At 45.3% G+C, this 18531-nt stretch overlaps 1 protein-coding gene and 1 non-coding gene across 6 annotated transcripts in view; one reads left to right on the top strand and one right to left on the bottom strand.

Moving 5' to 3' along the window:
* Positions 1-1697: 1697 nt before the first annotated feature.
* trnai-aau (transfer RNA isoleucine (anticodon AAU)) lies at positions 1698-1771 on the bottom strand. The gene has a single exon. It is a non-coding gene; the product is annotated as a tRNA-Ile (tRNA).
* Positions 1772-2041: 270 nt separating this feature from the next.
* LOC127929122 (serine/threonine-protein kinase 24-like) overlaps positions 2042-18531 on the top strand; it is a 75982-nt gene continuing 59492 nt past the window's right edge. The window contains exons 1-3 of one of the 5 annotated variants that reach the window (XM_052516659.1): positions 2042-2348; positions 9339-9534; positions 18061-18291. In XM_052516659.1, coding sequence (XP_052372619.1) covers positions 9493-9534; positions 18061-18291 — 273 coding nt within the window. In that variant the 5' untranslated portion in view covers positions 2042-2348; positions 9339-9492. Of the gene's footprint in view, positions 2349-9182; positions 9535-18060; positions 18292-18531 lie in introns of all 5 variants that reach the window. The other 4 variants (XM_052516658.1, XM_052516657.1, XM_052516656.1 and 1 more) reach the window with 4 other exon arrangements.

The raw sequence follows: 18531 nt of genomic DNA, 5'->3' as shown, positions 1-18531 counted from the left end.
AGTTACAGATCCATACAGCCTCCATCCTACTAAACTACACTGTAGTAGTTACAGACCCATACAGCCTCCATCCTACTAAACTACACTGTAGTAGTTACAGACCCATACAGCCTCCATCCTACTAAACTACACTGTAGTAGTTACAGACCCATACAGCCTCCATCCTACTAAACTACACTGTAGTAGTTACAGATCCATACAGCCTCCATCCTACTAAACTACACTGTAGTAGTTACAGACCCATACAGCCTCCATCCTACTAAACTACACTGTAGTAGTTACAGATCCATACAGCCTCCATCCTACTAAACTACACTGTAGTAGCTACAGACCCATACAGATCCATACAGCCTCCATCCTACTAAACTACACTGTAGTAGTTACAGATCCATACAGCCTCCATCCTACTAAACTACACTGTAGTAGTTACAGATCCATACAGCGCTTGTTTATGATAGACAAGACGGTCCACCTGTGTTAATTAGCTATCTATCATGCTCTGAACACCTGGTAGTAAAGGGGAAGTGTCGTGGAAGTGTAGTTTCCTCGGATTGAAGCTGCCATAGCTGTATACATCTGTGCAGAAACTGTTACACGTATATTTTTTCATTTTGAACGATTCTTTCTTGCTGATGTTTCGAAAAGCCATAAAGCAAAGCTATGATTGGCGTTTCTAAATGATTATTGACGTTTCAAAACATTTAAAAAAGTCGGGATTGTAGTTGACGTGAAACAGTCCTGGGCGAAGCTGAGAAGTGTAGGGAGAAGGCAGGATGTCTTCTCGAGTTTGAGAGGTAAATGTTACTTCTACGGACTCTTATGTGTAACGGGAACTGAGTAATGATCAAGGCGAAAACCCATCAACTCATACTGCGAACACGTGGTGTTGGCCAAAGACCCAAAACAAATATTACTTTATAGGCTTCCCCTGTCTTGGATAATGTGGCTATTCACTATGATCCTGTTGGACGAGTACCTTATATAACACACACACACACACATCTATTATATTCCAACTGGAGTACATCTGTAAATTCAGACAATTCAACGGAGAGAGAGAATTAACTGACAAACCGTAGGAATTAGAGGTAAAGGAAAACTACAGGACATGATTGACATTGGTTTTCCGCTTGCATTTAAAATAGTACGGCTGTCTACCATCTAGCCGACACGGTTCGGGTGCTCAGGTAACCTAAAAGACATAAAAGACGCCCGTTCCTTTCTTACCCTTTTTCCTTCCGATCGGGAGAGATTTGTCCACGTGTATATTTTCCAACAGTGTGTTGACCGAGGTGCATTCCTTTACCATCCAACTGCGCTGATTTGAAGCGTTTTAAAGTTTCAGAAAAGGAGAAGCGGCTCTAAAACGCAGATTGTTCCTGGTCGCCATATCGGCTCGACTGACTGACGGCGTTACGCAGACTTCCATTGACTTTATTACAGTCGTAACTCTGCACTTTACAACTCAGCTGGTGTCCTTTGTATATCAGGCCTCTAGAGTAGGAGCAATAGTACCACATAGTGGCTTCCCATAAGCATGACCATAGTTGGGCCAGTTCAAAGTCGACCACTATAATAGACCCATATCATATGGGACCAATGGAGTAGAAGAGAAGAAGTCCACCTTTATCTAGAGAGACGAGTAAAAATACAAAACACAGCCTCTTCAAACAGTCACACAAAAAAAAAGAGTGTCATGGCCAGTACGGGTATCGAACCCGCGACCTTCGCGTTATTAGCACGACGCTCTAACCAACTGAGCTAACCGGCCAAGTGAACACAGTGGAACACATTTAGTGGTTTATCCGGTGAAAAACAACCCGTCTGCTTTTTATAAACCCTACAATAGTATTATCTGCTCATCTAGATTTACACGAATTCTCCAAACAGTTACAAAATATAATGATATATATATATATATTATTCTTATCATGTTATGATATCACATGCAGTAAATTTCTCGGTGGAAATGTCGTGAACGGTGTTGTCTGCTCCGTTCCCACGTCGGGCGCGTCCAAACGCTCTGCGTCAGCGTCGATACGGATCCGCCAGTTGCGACGGCACTGACAAGATGGTGGATAGGACAGGAGGAACAAAACACAGCTAATATGTATAGTTGACAGCGTGTAAATGGCCTTTTTTGGGGGATTTTAAGTTAGCCAAAACGATTACGAGATCGGAGCGTTTCATATCTATTGAATTTGGGTTGATGTTTGCGAGACGCAGGACCAAATATGTTGTTTTCTGGCTGCGGGATGAAGGACCCCATCGGATACAGGACATAACGACGAGACAGCCAGTAGTCCGATAGATAATCAGTGATATTACATCGTGAATTAACTTTACGGGTAAAAAAATAAATCCATTGAAACCGTTCACTAGTTCGGTCCAGCTAACGTTGTCTGTTTTCCTGGTTGATGTGTTGTCACTGTGCAGCTGTCTGGTTTCCTGGTTGATGTGTTGTCACTGTGCAGCTGTCTGGTTTCCTGGTTGATGTGTTGTCACTGTGCAGCTGTCTGGTTTCCTGGTTGATGTGTTGTCATTGTGCAGCTGTCTGGTTTCCTGGTTGATGTGTTGTCACTGTGCAGCTGTCTGGTTTCCTGGTTGATGTGTTGTCATTGTGCAGCTGTCTGGTTTCCTGGTTGATGTGTTGTCATTGTGCAGCTGTCTGTTTTCCTGGTTGATGTGTTGTCACTGTGCAGCTGTCTGGTTTCCTGGTTGATGTGTTGTCACTGTGCAGCTGTCTGTTTTCCTGGTTGATGTGTTGTCACTGTGCAGCTGTCTGGTTTCCTGGTTGATGTGTTGTCACTGTGCAGCTGTCTGGTTTCCTGGTTGATGTGTTGTCACTGTGCAGCTGTCTGGTTTCCTGGTTGATTTGTTGTCATTGTGCAGCTGTCTGGTTTCCTGGTTGATGTGTTGTCACTGTGCAGCTGTCTGGTTTCCTGGTTGATGTGTTGTCACTGTGCAGCTGTCTGGTTTCCTGGTTGTTGTCACTGTGCAGCTGTCTGGTTTCCTGGTTGATGTGTTGTCACTGTGCAGCTGTCTGGTTTCCTGGTTGATGTGTTGTCACTGTGCAGCTGTCTGTTTTCCTGGTTGATGTGTTGTCACTGTGCAGCTGTCTGGTTTCCTGGTTGATTTGTTGTCACTGTGCAGCTGTCTGTTTTCCTGGTTGATGTGTTGTCACTGTGCAGCTGTCTGGTTTCCTGGTTGATTTGTTGTCACTGTGCAGCTGTCTGGTTTCCTGGTTGATTTGTTGTCACTGTGCAGCTGTCTGTTTTCCTGGTTGATTTGTTGTCACTGTGTGTCTGATTTGTTGTCACTGTGCAGCTGTCTGGTTTCCTGGTTGTTGTCACTGTGCAGCTGTCTGGTTTCCTGGTTGATTTGTTGTCACTGTGCAGCTGTCTGGTTTCCTGGTTGATGTGTTGTCACTGTGCAGCTGTCTGGTTTCCTGGTTGATTTGTTGTCATTGTCTGGTTTCCTGGTTGATGTGTTGTCACTGTGCAGCTGTCTGGTTTCCTGGTTGATGTGTTGTCACTGTGCAGCTGTCTGGTTTCCTGGTTGATTTGTTGTCACTGTGCAGCTGTCTGTTTTCCTGGTTGATGTGTTGTCACTGTGCAGCTGTCTGGTTTCCTGGTTGATGTGTTGTCACTGTGCAGCTGTCTGGTTTCCTGGTTGATTTGTTGTCACTGTGCAGCTGTCTGGTTTCCTGGTTGATTTGTTGTCACTGTGCAGCTGTCTGTTTTCCTGGTTGATGTGTTGTCACTGTGCAGCTGTCTGTTTTCCTGGTTGATTTGTTGTCACTGTGCAGCTGTCTGTTTTCCTGGTTGATTTGTTGTCACTGTGCAGCTGTCTGGTTTCCTGGTTGATTTGTTGTCACTGTGCAGCTGTCTGGTTTCCTGGTTGATTTGTTGTCATTGTGCAGCTGTCTGTTTTCCTGGTTGATTTGTTGTCACTGTGCAGCTGTCTGGTTTCCTGGTTGATGTGTTGTCACTGTGCAGCTGTCTGTTTTCCTGGTTGATGTGTTGTCACTGTGCAGCTGTCTGTTTCCTGGTTGATGTGTTGTCACTGTGCAGCTGTCTGTTTTCCTGGTTGATTTGTTGTCACTGTGCAGCTGTCTGGTTTCCTGGTTGATTTGTTGTCACTGTGCAGCTGTCTGGTTTCCTGGTTGATGTGTTGTCACTGTGCAGCTGTCTGGTTTCCTGGTTGATTTGTTGTCACTGTGCAGCTGTCTGGTTTCCTGGTTGATTTGTTGTCATGTGCAGCTGTCTGGTTTCCTGGTTGATTTGTTGTCACTGTGCAGCTGTCTGGTTTCCTGGTTGATGTGTTGTCACTGTGCAGCTGTCTGGTTTCCTGGTTGATGTGTTGTCACTGTGCAGCTGTCTGGTTTCCTGGTTGATGTGTTGTCACTGTGCAGCTGTCTGGTTTCCTGGTTGATGTGTTGTCACTGTGCAGCTGTCTGTTTTCCTGGTTGATTTGTTGTCACTGTGCAGCTGTCTGGTTTCCTGGTTGATGTGTTGTCACTGTGCAGCTGTCTGTTTTCCTGGTTGATGTGTTGTCACTGTGCAGCTGTCTGGTTTCCTGGTTGATGTGTTGTCACTGTGCAGCTGTCTGTTTTCCTGGTTGATGTGTTGTCACTGTGCAGCTGTCTGTTTTCCTGGTTGATGTGTTGTCACTGTGCAGCTGTCTGGTTTCCTGGTTGATGTGTTGTCACTGTGCAGCTGTCTGGTTTCCTGGTTGATGTGTTGTCACTGTGCAGCTGTCTGGTTTCCTGGTTGATGTGTTGTCACTGTGCAGCTGTCTGTTTTCCTGGTTGATGTGTTGTCATTGTGCAGCTGTCTGGTTTCCTGGTTGATGTGTTGTCACTGTGCAGCTGTCTGGTTTCCTGGTTGATGTGTTGTCACTGTGCAGCTGTCTGGTTTCCTGGTTGATGTGTTGTCACTGTGCAGCTGTCTGGTTTCCTGGTTGATGTGTTGTCACTGTGCAGCTGTCTGTTTTCCTGGTTGATGTGTTGTCACTGTGCAGCTGTCTGGTTTTGGTTGATTTGTTGTCCTGGTTGATGTGTTGTCACTGTGCAGCTGTCTGGTTTCCTGGTTGATGTGTTGTCACTGTGCAGCTGTCTGTTTTCCTGGTTGATGTGTTGTCACTGTGCAGCTGTCTGGTTTCCTGGTTGATGTGTTGTCACTGTGCAGCTGTCTGGTTTCCTGGTTGATGTGTTGTCACTGTGCAGCTGTCTGGTTTCCTGGTTGATGTGTTGTCACTGTGCAGCTGTCTGGTTTCCTGGTTGATTTGTTGTCACTGTGCAGCTGTCTGGTTTCCTGGTTGATGTGTTGTCACTGTGCAGCTGTCTGTTTTCCTGGTTGATTTGTTGTCACTGTGCAGCTGTCTGGTTTCCTGGTTGATGTGTTGTCACTGTGCAGCTGTCTGGTTTCCTGGTTGATGTGTTGTCACTGTGCAGCTGTCTGGTTTCCTGGTTGATGTGTTGTCACTGTGCAGCTGTCTGGTTTCCTGGTTGATGTGTTGTCACTGTGCAGCTGTCTGGTTTCCTGGTTGATGTGTTGTCACTGTGCAGCTGTCTGGTTTCCTGGTTGATGTGTTGTCACTGTGCAGCTGTCTGGTTTCCTGGTTGATTTGTTGTCACTGTGCAGCTGTCTGGTTTCCTGGTTGATGTGTTGTCACTGTGCAGCTGTCTGGTTTCCTGGTTGATGTGTTGTCACTGTGCAGCTGTCTGGTTTCCTGGTTGATGTGTTGTCACTGTGCAGCTGTCTGGTTTCCTGGTTGATGTGTTGTCACTGTGCAGCTGTCTGGTTTCCTGGTTGATGTGTTGTCACTGTGCAGCTGTCTGGTTTCCTGGTTGATGTGTTGTCACTGTGCAGCTGTCTGGTTTCCTGGTGTCTGGTTTCCTGGTTGATGTGTTGTCACTGTGCAGCTGTCTGGTTTCCTGGTTGATGTGTCACTGTCAGCTGTCTGCAGCATGTGTCTGGTTTCCTGGTTGTTGTCATTGTGCAGCTGTCTGGTTTCCTGGTTGATTTGTTGTCACTGTGCAGCTGTCTGGTTTCCTGGTTGATGTGTTGTCACTGTGCAGCTGTCTGGTTTCCTGGTTGATGTGTTGTCACTGTGCAGCTGTCTGGTTTCCTGGTTGATTTGTTGTCACTGTGCAGCTGTCTGGTTTCCTGGTTGATGTGTTGTCACTGTGCAGCTGTCTGGTTTCCTGGTTGATGTGTTGTCACTGTGCAGCTGTCTGGTTTCCTGGTTGATGTGTTGTCACTGTGCAGCTGTCTGGTTTCCTGGTTGATGTGTTGTCACTGTGCAGCTGTCTGTTTTCCTGGTTGATGTGTTGTCACTGTGCAGCTGTCTGGTTTCCTGGTTGATTTGTTGTCACTGTGCAGCTGTCTGGTTTCCTGGTTGATGTGTTGTCACTGTGCAGCTGTCTGGTTTCCTGGTTGATGTGTTGTCACTGTGCAGCTGTCTGGTTTCCTGGTTGATTTGTTGTCACTGTGCAGCTGTCTGGTTTCCTGGTTGATGTGTTGTCACTGTGCAGCTGTCTGGTTTCCTGGTTGATGTGTTGTCACTGTGCAGCTGTCTGGTTTCCTGGTTGATGTGTTGTCACTGTGCAGCTGTCTGGTTTCCTGGTTGATGTGTTGTCACTGTGCAGCTGTCTGGTTTCCTGGTTGATGTGTTGTCACTGTGCAGCTGTCTGGTTTCCTGGTTGATGTGTTGTCACTGTGCAGCTGTCTGGTTTCCTGGTTGATGTGTTGTCACTGTGCAGCTGTCTGGTTTCCTGGTTGATGTGTTGTCACTGTGCAGCTGTCTGGTTTCCTGGTTGATGTGTTGTCACTGTGCAGCTGTCTGTTTTCCTGGTTGATGTGTTGTCACTGTGCAGCTGTCTGGTTTCCTGGTTGATGTGTTGTCACTGTGCAGCTGTCTGGTTTCCTGGTTGATTGTTGTCACTGTGCAGCTGTCTGGTTTCCTGGTTGATGTGTTGTCACTGTGCAGCTGTCTGGTTTCCTGGTTGATGTGTTGTCACTGTGCAGCTGTCTGGTTTCCTGGTTGATGTGTTGTCACTGTGCAGCTGTCTGGTTTCCTGGTTGATTTGTTGTCACTGTGCAGCTGTCTGGTTTCCTGGTTGATGTGTTGTCACTGTGCAGCTGTCTGGTTTCCTGGTTGATGTTGTTGTCACTGTGCAGCTGTCTGGTTTCCTGGTTGATGTGTTGTCACTGTGCAGCTGTCTGGTTTCCTGGTTGATGTGTTGTCACTGTGCAGCTGTCTGGTTTCCTGGTTGATTTGTTGTCACTGTGCAGCTGTCTGGTTTCACTGGTTGTTGTGTTGTCACTGTGCAGCTGTCTGGTTTCCTGGTTGATGTGTTGTCACTGTGCAGCTGTCTGGTTTCCTGGTTGATGTGTTGTCACTGTGCAGCTGTCTGTTTTCCTGGTTGATGTGTTGTCACTGTGCAGCTGTCTGGTTTCCTGGTTGATGTGTTGTCACTGTGCAGCTGTCTGGTTTCCTGGTTGATGTGTTGTCACTGTGCAGCTGTCTGGTTTCCTGGTTGATGTGTTGTCACTGTGCAGCTGTCTGGTTTCCTGGTTGATGTGTTGTCACTGTGCAGCTGTCTGGTTTCCTGGTTGATTTGTTGTCACTGTGCAGCTGTCTGGTTTCCTGGTTGATGTGTTGTCACTGTGCAGCTGTCTGGTTTCCTGGTTGATGTGTTGTCACTGTGCAGCTGTCTGTTTTCCTGGTTGATGTGTTGTCACTGTGCAGCTGTCTGGTTTCCTGGTTGATGTGTTGTCACTGTGCAGCTGTCTGTTTTCCTGGTTGATGTGTTGTCACTGTGCAGCTGTCTGGTTTCCTGGTTGATGTGTTGTCACTGTGCAGCTGTCTGGTTTCCTGGTTGATGTGTTGTCACTGTGCAGCTGTCTGGTTTCCTGGTTGATGTGTTGTCACTGTGCAGCTGTCTGGTTTCCTGGTTGATGTGTTGTCACTGTGCAGCTGTCTGGTTTCCTGGTTGATGTGTTGTCACTGTGCAGCTGTCTGGTTTCCTGGTTGATGTGTTGTCACTGTGCAGCTGTCTGGTTTCCTGGTTGATGTGTTGTCACTGTGCAGCTGTCTGGTTTCCTGGTTGATGTGTTGTCACTGTGCAGCTGTCTGGTTTCCTGGTTGATGTGTTGTCACTGTGCAGCTGTCTGGTTTCCTGGTTGATGTGTTGTCACTGTGCAGCTGTCTGTTTTCCTGGTTGATGTGTTGTCACTGTGCAGCTGTCTGGTTTCCTGGTTGATGTGTTGTCACTGTGCAGCTGTCTGGTTTCCTGGTTGATGTGTTGTCACTGTGCAGCTGTCTGGTTTCCTGGTTGATGTGTTGTCACTGTGCAGCTGTCTGGTTTCCTGGTTGATGTGTTGTCACTGTGCAGCTGTCTGGTTTCCTGGTTGATGTGTTGTCACTGTGCAGCTGTCTGGTTTCCTGGTTGATGTGTTGTCACTGTGCAGCTGTCTGGTTTCCTGGTTGATGTGTTGTCACTGTGCAGCTGTCTGGTTTCCTGGTTGATGTGTTGTCACTGTGCAGCTGTCTGGTTTCCTGGTTGATGTGTTGTCACTGTGCAGCTGTCTGGTTTCCTGGTTGATGTGTTGTCACTGTGCAGCTGTCTGGTTTCCTGGTTGATGTGTTGTCACTGTGCAGCTGTCTGGTTTCACTGGTTGATGTGTTGTCACTGTGCAGCTGTCTGGTTTCCTGGTTGATGTGTTGTCACTGTGCAGCTGTCTGTTTTCCTGGTTGATGTGTTGTCACTGTGCAGCTGTCTGGTTTCCTGGTTGATGTGTTGTCACTGTGCAGCTGTCTGGTTTCCTGGTTGATGTGTTGTCACTGTGCAGCTGTCTGGTTTCCTGGTTGATGTGTTGTCACTGTGCAGCTGTCTGGTTTCCTGGTTGATGTGTTGTCACTGTGCAGCTGTCTGGTTTCCTGGTTGATGTGTTGTCACTGTGCAGCTGTCTGGTTTCCTGGTTGATGTGTTGTCACTGTGCAGCTGTCTGGTTTCCTGGTTGATGTGTTGTCACTGTGCAGCTGTCTGGTTTCCTGGTTGATGTGTTGTCACTGTGCAGCTAGTCAGGGGTAGATACTAAGCAGCTTGCTAATACCACAACATTTTCGTGGCCGAGTCGACATGTTTTAACTTTGTACGGCGCTTGTTGGGGGAGGATTCACAGGACGCATCGATAAGGACGCAAGACGCATCGATAAGGACGCATGACGCATCGATAAGGACGCAAGACGCATCGATAAGGACGCAAGACGCATCGATAAGGACGCATCGATAAGGACGCAAGACGCATCGATAAGGACGCATCGATAAGGACGCATCGATAAGGACGCAAGACGCATCGATAAGGACGCGAGATGCATCGATAAGGACGCAAGACGCCATCCCCCGTCGGACCGACCTGCTGCGTTGTAACTAGTGACCAGCTAGTTAAGCTGTTATAGCTGGTCAGACTGTCGACAGGCGACATGGCTCACTCTCCGGTTCAGAGTAGCCTGCCAGGGATGCAGGTATGCTGTTTTCACCTCATGTCAAGTAGCTAGTTAAAGTACACCTTTTACCATAGTGTTATATACTGAAGCTGGCCCTCACCTGATGTTAACAATACTAAAGACATGCACCATAGTGTTATATACTGAAGCTGGCCCTCACCTGATGTTAACAATACTAAAGACATGCACCATAGTGTTATATACTGAAGCTGGCCCTCACCTGATGTTAACAATACTAAAGACATGCACCATAGTGTTATATACTGAAGCTGGCCCTCACCTGATGTTAACAATACTAAAGACATGCACCATAGTGTTATATACTGAAGCTAGCCCTCACCTGATGTTAACAATACTAAAGACATGCACCATAGTGTTATATACTGAAGCTGGCCCTCACCTGATGTTAACAATACTAAAGACATGCACCATAGTGTTATATACTGAAGCTGGCCCTCACCTGATGTTAACAATACTAAAGACATGCACCATAGTGTTATATACTGAAGCTAGCCCTCACCTGGTGTTAACAATACTAAAGACATGCACCATAGTGTTATATACTGAAGCTGGCCCTCACCTGATGTTAACAATACTAAAGACATGCACCATAGTGTTATATACTGAAGCTAGCCCTCACCTGGTGTTAACAATACTAAAGACATGCACCATAGTGTTATATACTGAAGCTGGCCCTCACCTGATGTTAACAATACTAAAGACATGCACCATAGTGTTATATACTGAAGCTGGCCCTCACCTGATGTTAACAATACTAAAGACATGCACCATAGTGTTATATACTGAAGCTGGCCCTCACCTGGTGTTAACAATACTAAAGACATGCACCATAGTGTTATATACTGAAGCTGGCCCTCACCTGATGTTAACAATACTAAAGACATGCACCATAGTGTTATATACTGAAGCTGGCCCTCACCTGGTGTTAACAATACTAAAGACATGCACCATAGTGTTATATACTGAAGCTAGCCCTCACCTGATGTTAACAATACTAAAGACATGCACCATAGTGTTATATACTGAAGCTGGCCCTCACCTGGTGTTAACAATACTAAAGACATGCACCATAGTGTTATATACTGAAGCTAGCCCTCACCTGATGTTAACAATACTAAAGACATGCACCATGAGCACAGCATGCTGCCGATAAGAAAGAGACAGTGAATTCCCTTAGTTCATTCTGCATGTCCAATCATAGGCTAGAACAATATTTAACACTAAATTATCCTAGGAGTCACATTGGGGCGACCCCATACTGATGACTAAAAGGAACAAACATAATTTTGTGACTAATATTTGTTAAATGACTCAAATTGACCTCGTATTATGAAGAGCATATGGACACAGTTGGAGTCATTCAGTTGATCTTAGGTCCAGCAAAGTTCCACACAAACAGCAGTGTTGTGAGAGAGGTTCAATCAACAACTGAGTGTTTCTGCTATGATTAGACTAAAGCAATGGAAAACAGAGGATTCTCTGAGCTAGGCTAAAGACTAAAGCAATGGAAAACAGGGGATTCTCTGAGCTAGGCTAAAGACTAAAGCAATGGAAAACAGAGGATTCTCTGAGCTAGGCTAAAGACTAAAGCAATGGAAAACAGGATTCTCTGAGCTAGGTTAAAGACTAAAGCAATGGAAAACAGAGGATTCTCTGAGCTAGGCTAAAGACTAAAGCAATGGAAAACAGGATTCTCTGAGCTAGGTTAAAGACTAAAGCAATGGAAAACAGAGGATTCTCTGAGCTAGGCTAAAGACTAAAGCAATGGAAAACAGAGGATTCTCTGAGCTAGGCTAAAGACTAAAGCAATGGAAAACAGGATTCTCTGAGCTAGGTTAAAGACTAAAGCACTGGAAAACAGAGGACTCTCTAAGCTAGGTTAAAGACTAAAGCAATGGAAAACAGAGGATTCTCTGAGCTAGGCTAAAGCAATGGAAAACAGAGGATTCTCTGAGCTAGGCTAAAGCAATGGAAAACAGAGGACTCTCTAAGCTAGGCTAAAGACTAAAGCACTGGAAAACAGAGGATTCTCTGAGCTAGGCTAAAGCAATGGAAAACAGAGGATTCTCTGAGCTAGGCTAAAGCAATGGAAAACAGGGGATTCTCTGAGCTAGGCTAAAGCAATGGAAAACAGGGGATTCTCTGAGCTAGGCTAAAGCAATGGAAAACAGAGGATTCTCTGAGCTAGGCTAAAGATTAAAGCAATGTAAAACAGGGGATTCTCTGAGCTAGGCTAAAGACTAAAGCAATGGAAAACAGAGGACTCTCTAAGCTAGGCTGAAGACTAAAGCAATGGAAAACAGAGGACTCTCTAAGCTAGGCTGAAGGCTAAAGCACTGGAAAACAGAGGACTCTCTAAGCTAGGCTAAAGACTAAAGCAATGGAAAACAGAGGACTCTCTAAGCTAGGCTGAAGGCTAAAGCACTGGAAAACAGAGGACTCTCTAAGCTAGGCTAAAGACTAAAGCAATGGAAAACAGGATTCTCTGAGCTAGGCTAAAGACTAAAGCAATGGAAAACAGGATTCTCTGAGCTAGGCTAAAGACTAAAGCAATGGAAAACAGAGGATTCTCTGAGCTAGGCTAAAGATTAAAGCAATGGAAAACAGAGGATTCTCTGAGCTAGGCTAAAGATTAAAAACAATGTAAAACAGGGGATTCTCTGAGCTAGGCTAAAGACTAAAGCAATGGAAAACAGGATTCTCTGAGCTAGGCTAAAGACTAAAGCAATGTAAAACAGGGGATTCTCTGAGCTAGGCTAAAGATTAAAGCAATGTAAAACAGGGGATTCTCTGAGCTAGGCTAAAGACTAAAGCAATGGAAAACAGGATTCTCTGAGCTAGGCTAAAGACTAAAGCAATGGAAAACAGAGGACTCCCTAAGCTATGCTAAAGACTAAAGCAATGGTAAACAGAGGATCCTCTGAGCTAGGCTAAAGACTAAAGCAATGGAAAACAGAGGACTCTCTAAGCTAGGCTAAAGCACTGGAAAACAGAGGACTCTCTGAGCTACGCTAAAGCAATGGAAAACAGAGGATCCTCTAAGCTAGGCTAAAGACTAAAGCAATGGAAAACAGAGGACTCTCTAAACTAGGCTGAAGATTTTAACCAAAAACAGGCTCACTGACTGACATCTCTTCCTGAAATGTGACCTGTTCACATCTGTACTTGAATACAGCTGGTTGCCAAGTCATATGTTTGTAAATCGCAATGTGAGTGATATATCTGGCGTGCATCATATCTAGCCTACAGTAGACCAGTATTTTCCATGAGCTGTGTGTGTGTTGGTTTCTGAGAGGTGGAACAGCTAAGGGCATTTCCTTCTAAAATTACCCATGAGCACCAAAATGTAAAGTTCATATGAGCGTGTCAAATTGGGTGTCAAATGAAAGCTTTGTCTATAAATATATTTTTTTAATTAAGCTCTATATATAAATTTTATAAATATATTTTTAATTAAGCTTTATATATACAACCGTTTTCCATCATAACAATGAGGAATAAGTCTATAAATATATTTTTAATTAAGCTTTATATATACATTTTCCAACCGTTTTCCATCATAACAATGAGGAATAAGTCTATAAATATATTTTTTAATTAAGCTTTATATATACATTTTCCAACCGTTTTCCATCATAACAATGAGGAATAAGTCTATAAATATATTTTTTAATTAAGTCTATAAATATATTTTTATTTTTTAATTAAGCTTTATATATACATTTTCCAACCGTTTTCCATCATAACAATGAGGAATAAGCAAAGTGAAAAAATAAGGGGTCTTGAACAACGTCTAGCAGAAAGTCCTAAAATGTCTAAGAAAAACATCAAAACACAACATTTTTGAAGACCCCCTTACCAACTAATATCAAATGAATTGCCTTATGTAAGTTAAGAAACATTGACTTGTAATTCCGTTAACAAAAACCTCCGTCTTTTTAAGATATTTTCTCATTTCTCTCCCTCGTGAGGAGGAAGGATAATGAAAGTTCACAAATTAACAAGTGAAGGTAGACCCACCCATCACTTAGTGTTTTCACTCATATCAACTTATCACCCATCACTTAGTGTTTTCACTCATATCAACTTATCACCCATCACTTAGTGTTTTCACTCATATCAACTCCACCCATCACTTAGTGTTTTCACTCATATCAACTCCACCCATCACTTAGTGTTTTCACTCATATCAACTTATCACCCATCACTTAGTGTTTTCACTCATATCAACTTATCACCCATCACTTAGTGTTTTCACTCATATCAACTCCACCCATCACTTAGTGTTTTCACTCATATCAACTCCACCCATCACTTAGTGTTTTCAGTCATATCAACTTATCACCCATCACTTAGTGTTTTCACTCATATCAACTTATCACCCATCACTTAGTGTTTTCACTCATATCAACTCCACCCATCACTTAGTGTTTTCACTCATATCAACTCCACCCATCACTTAGTGTTTTCACTCATATCAACTCCACCCATCACTTAGTGTTTTCACTCATATCAACTTATCACCCATCACTTAGTGTTTTCACTCATATCAACTTATCACCCATCACTTAGTGTTTTTACTCATATCAACTCCACCCATCACTTAGTGTTTTCACTCATATCAACTTATCACCCATCACTTAGTGTTTTCACTCATATCAACTCCACCCATCACTTAGTGTTTTTACTCATATCAACTTATCACCCATCACTTAGTGTTTTCACTCATATCAACTTATCACCCATCACTTAGTGTTTTCACTCATATCAACTCCACCCATCACTTAGTGTTTTCACTCATATCAACTCCACCCATCACTTAGTGTTTTCACTCATATCAACTCCACCCATCACTTAGTGTTTTCACTCATATCAACTCCACCCATCACTTAGTGTTTTCACTCATATCAACTCCACCCATCACTTAGTGTTTTCACTCATATCAACTCCACCCATCACTTAGTGTTTTCACTCATATCAACTCCACCCATCACTCACTTAGTGTTTTCACTCATATCAACTCCACCCATCACTTAGTGTTTTCACTCATATCAACTTATCACCCATCACTTAGTGTTTTCACTCATATCAACTCCACCCATCACTTAGTGTTTTCACTCATATCAACTCCACCCATCACTTAGTGTTTTCAGTCATATCAACTCCACCCATCAATTAGTGTTTTCACTCATATCAACTTATCACCCATCACTTAGTGTTTTCACTCATATCAACTTTGCTTAATGAATTAAGTGATTTAAAACTCGTGATTCTCTTACCAAATCAGAAATGGAATTACTGAAAAATGTAATTGTTATTTGTCACCTGCTTGGTAAACAACAGGTGTAGACTAACGGTGAAATGCTCACTCACGGATCCTTTTCCAACAAAGCAGATTAAGATTACAACAATATATCATTGAAATGGGGACACAAGGAATAAATACACGGTGAATAACTTGTCAATGTACAAAGCATTAGGAAAGTATTCAGACCCCTTCACTGTTTCTACATTTTGTACAAAGCATTAGGAAAGTATTCAGACCCCTTCACTCTTTCTACATTTTGTTACATTACATCAGCCTTGTTCTAAAATGGATTAAATTACATTGTTTTCCTCATCAATCTACACAATACCCCATAATGACAAAGCAAAAACAGGTTTTTAGACATGTTTGCTAATTTATGAAAATAAAAAACAGAAATACCTTATTTACATAAGTATTCAGACCCTTTTGCTATGAGACTCGAAATTGACCTCAGGTGTTTCCATTGATCATCCTTGAGATGTTTCTACAACTTGACTGGAGTCCACCTGTGTTAAATTCAATTGATTGAACATTATTTGGAAAAGTACACCCTTGTCTATATAAGGTCCCACAGCATGTCAGATCTAAAACTAAGCCATTAGGTTGAAGGAATTGTCTGTTGAGCTCAGAGACAGGATTTAACCCATTTTACAATGAGGCTGTAATGCAACGGTGTGGGGGAAAAGTCAAGGGGTCTGAATACTTTCCAAGATGAGTACTGTAGGGTTAGGGTCAGAGGTCAATACCAGGGGAGAGTACTGTAGGGTTAGGGTCAGAGGTCAGGACCAGGGGAGAGTACTGTAGGGTTAGGGTCAGAGGTCAGGACCAGGGGAGAGTACTGTAGGGTTAGGGTCAGAGGTCAATACCAGGGGAGAGTACTGTAGGGTTAGGGTCAGTGGTCAGGACCAGGGGAGAGTACTGTAGGGTTAGGGTCAGAGGTCAGGACCAGGGGAGAGTACTGTAGGGTTAGGGTCAGAGGTCAGGACCAGGGGAGAGTACTGTAGGGTTAGGGTCAGAGGTCAGGACCAGGGGAGAGTACTGTAGGGTTAGGGTCACAGGTCAGGACCAGGGGAGAGTACTGTAGGGTCAGGGCCAGGGGAAAGTACTGTAGGGTCAGAGGTCAGGGCCAGGGGAGAGTACTATAGGGTCACAGGTCAGGGCCAGGGGAGAGTACTGTAGGGTTAGGGTCAGGACCAAGGGAGTGTACTGTAGGGTTAGGGTCACAGGTCTGGACCAGGGGAGAGTACTATAGGGTCAGAGGTCACAGCAGAGTGATATCCTAGTCCCAGGTTGTGTCATGGAAATAGAAGAGAACTCCTTTATTCAATATTCTGTTCGCTATAAAGAGAACTCCTTTATTCAATATTCTGTTCGCTATAAAGAGAACTCCTTTTTTCAACATTCTGTTCGCTATAAAGAGAACTCCTTTATTCAACATTCTGTTCGCTATAAAGAGAACTCCTTTATTCAACATTCTGTTCGCTATAAAGAGAACTCCTTTATTCAACATTCTGTTCGCTATAAAGAGAACTCCTTTATTCAACATTCTGTTCGCTATAAAGAGAACTCCTTTATTCAACATTCTGTTCGCTATAAAGAGAACTCCTTTATTCAACATTCTGTTCACTATAAAGAGAACTCCTTTATTCAACATTCTGTTCGCTATAAAGAGAACTCCTTTATTCAACATTCTGTTCGCTATAAAGAGAACTCCTTTATTCAACATTCTGTTCACTATAAAGAGAACTCCTTTATTCAACATTCTGTTCGCTATAAAGAGAACTCCTTTATTCAACATTCTGTTCGCTATAAAGAGAACTCCTTTATTCAACATTCTGTTCGCTATAAAGAGAACTCCTTTATTCAACATTCTGTTCACTATAAAGAGGACTTCTTGGCTTCATCATTGCTGCAGTGTTGCAACATGTTGTTCACAAAATAATGCTGCCTGATATTGTTTAATTCTTATCACATGTCATGGATTCAACTTCTAAACACTGCTGCTCTCTCCTCCCCCTCCCTCACTCCCTCCCTTCTCCTCCCTCTATCCCTCCCTTCTCCTCCCCCTCCCCCTCCCTCTCTCCCTCCCTTCTCCCTCTCTCCCTCCTCCCCCCTACCTCCCTCTCTCCCTCCCATGGCCCTCTATCCCTCCCTTCTCCTCCCCCTCCCCCTCCCTCTCTCCCTCCCTTCTCCTCCCTCTCTCCCTCCTCCCCCTCCCCTCCCTCTCTTCTCCTCCCTCTCTCCCTCCTCCCCCCTACCTCCCTCTCTCCCTCCCATCGCCCTCTATCCCTCCCTTCTCCTCCCTTCTCCCTCCCTTCTCCTCCCTCTCTCCCTCCTTCTCCTCCCTCTCTCCCTCCTTCTCCCCCTCCCCCCCCCCCCCCCCTCCTCCCTCTCTCCTGCCCTCCCCCTACCTCCCTCTCTCCCTCCTCCCCCCTACCTCCCTCTCTCCCTCCCATCGCCCTCTATCCCTCCCTTCTCCTCCCTTCTCCCTCCCTTCTCCTCCCTCTCTCCCTCCTTCTCCTCCGTCTCTCCCTCCTCCTCCCTCTCTCCCTCCTCCCCCCTACCTCCCTCTCTCCCTCCCATCGCCCTCTATCCCTCCCTTCTCCTCCCTTCTCCTCCCTCTCTCCCTCCTCCACCTCCCCCTCCCTCTCTCCTTCCCCCTCCCTCTCTCCCTCCCTTCTCCCTCTATCCCTCCTTCCCTTCTCCTCCCTCTCTTCATACCCGCTCCCTCTCTCCCTTACTTCTCCTCCCTCTCTCCCTCCCCCCCCCTCCCTCTTTCCCTCCCCCTCTCTCCCTCCTCCACCTCCCCCTCCCTTCTCCCTCTATCCCTCCTTCCCTTCTACTCCCTCTCTTCATACCCGCTCCCTCTCTCCATTCCTTCTCCTCCCTCTCTCTCTCCTCCCCCCTCCCTCTCTCCCTCCCTTCTCCCTCTATCCCTCCCTCCCTTCTCCTCCCTCTCTCCTCCCCCCTCCCTCTCTCCCTTCCTTCTCCTCCCTCTCTCCCTCCTCCCCCCTCCTACCTCCCTCTCTCCTCCCCCTCCCTCTCTCCCTTCCTTCTCCTCCCTCTCTCCCTCCTCCCCCTCCTACCTCCCTCTCTCCCTCCCCCTCCCTCTCTCCCTTCCTTCTCCTCCCTCTCTCCCTCCTCCCCCTCCTACCTCCCTCTCTCCTCCCCCCCCTCTCTCCTCCCCCCTCCCTCTCTCCCTTCTCCTCCTGTAGAACCTGAAGGCAGACCCAGAGGAGCTGTTCACTAAGTTGGAGAGGATCGGTAAAGGCTCGTTTGGTGAGGTGTTTAAAGGAATAGACAACAGGACTCAGAAGGTGGTGGCCATTAAGATCATTGACCTGGAGGAGGCTGAGGATGAGATGGAGGATATTCAGCAGGAGATCACTGTGTTGAGTCAGTGTGACAGCCCCTTCATCACCAAGTACTATGGGTCATACCTGAAGGTAGGTCATAGGGTTAGGGGTCAGGGTTAAAGGTTATGGAGCAGGAGAGGTCAGTGTGACAGCCCCTTCATCACCAAGTACTATGGATCATACCTGAAGGTAGGTCATAGGGTTAGGGGTCAGGGTTAAAGGTTATGGAGCAGGAGAGGTCAGTGTGACAGCCCCTTCATCACCAAGTACTATGTCTCCTATCTCAAAGTGAGCACCACTGTCCCATAAACCCCCCTGTTGTCCCACTGA

Source organism: Oncorhynchus keta, unplaced genomic scaffold, assembly GCF_023373465.1.
Source record: "Oncorhynchus keta strain PuntledgeMale-10-30-2019 unplaced genomic scaffold, Oket_V2 Un_scaffold_5439_pilon_pilon, whole genome shotgun sequence".
NCBI classification, from domain to species: Eukaryota; Metazoa; Chordata; class Actinopteri; order Salmoniformes; family Salmonidae; genus Oncorhynchus; species Oncorhynchus keta.
Note: the sequence above shows the minus strand (reverse complement) of the source record. Positions and strands in the feature narration are given on the sequence as shown.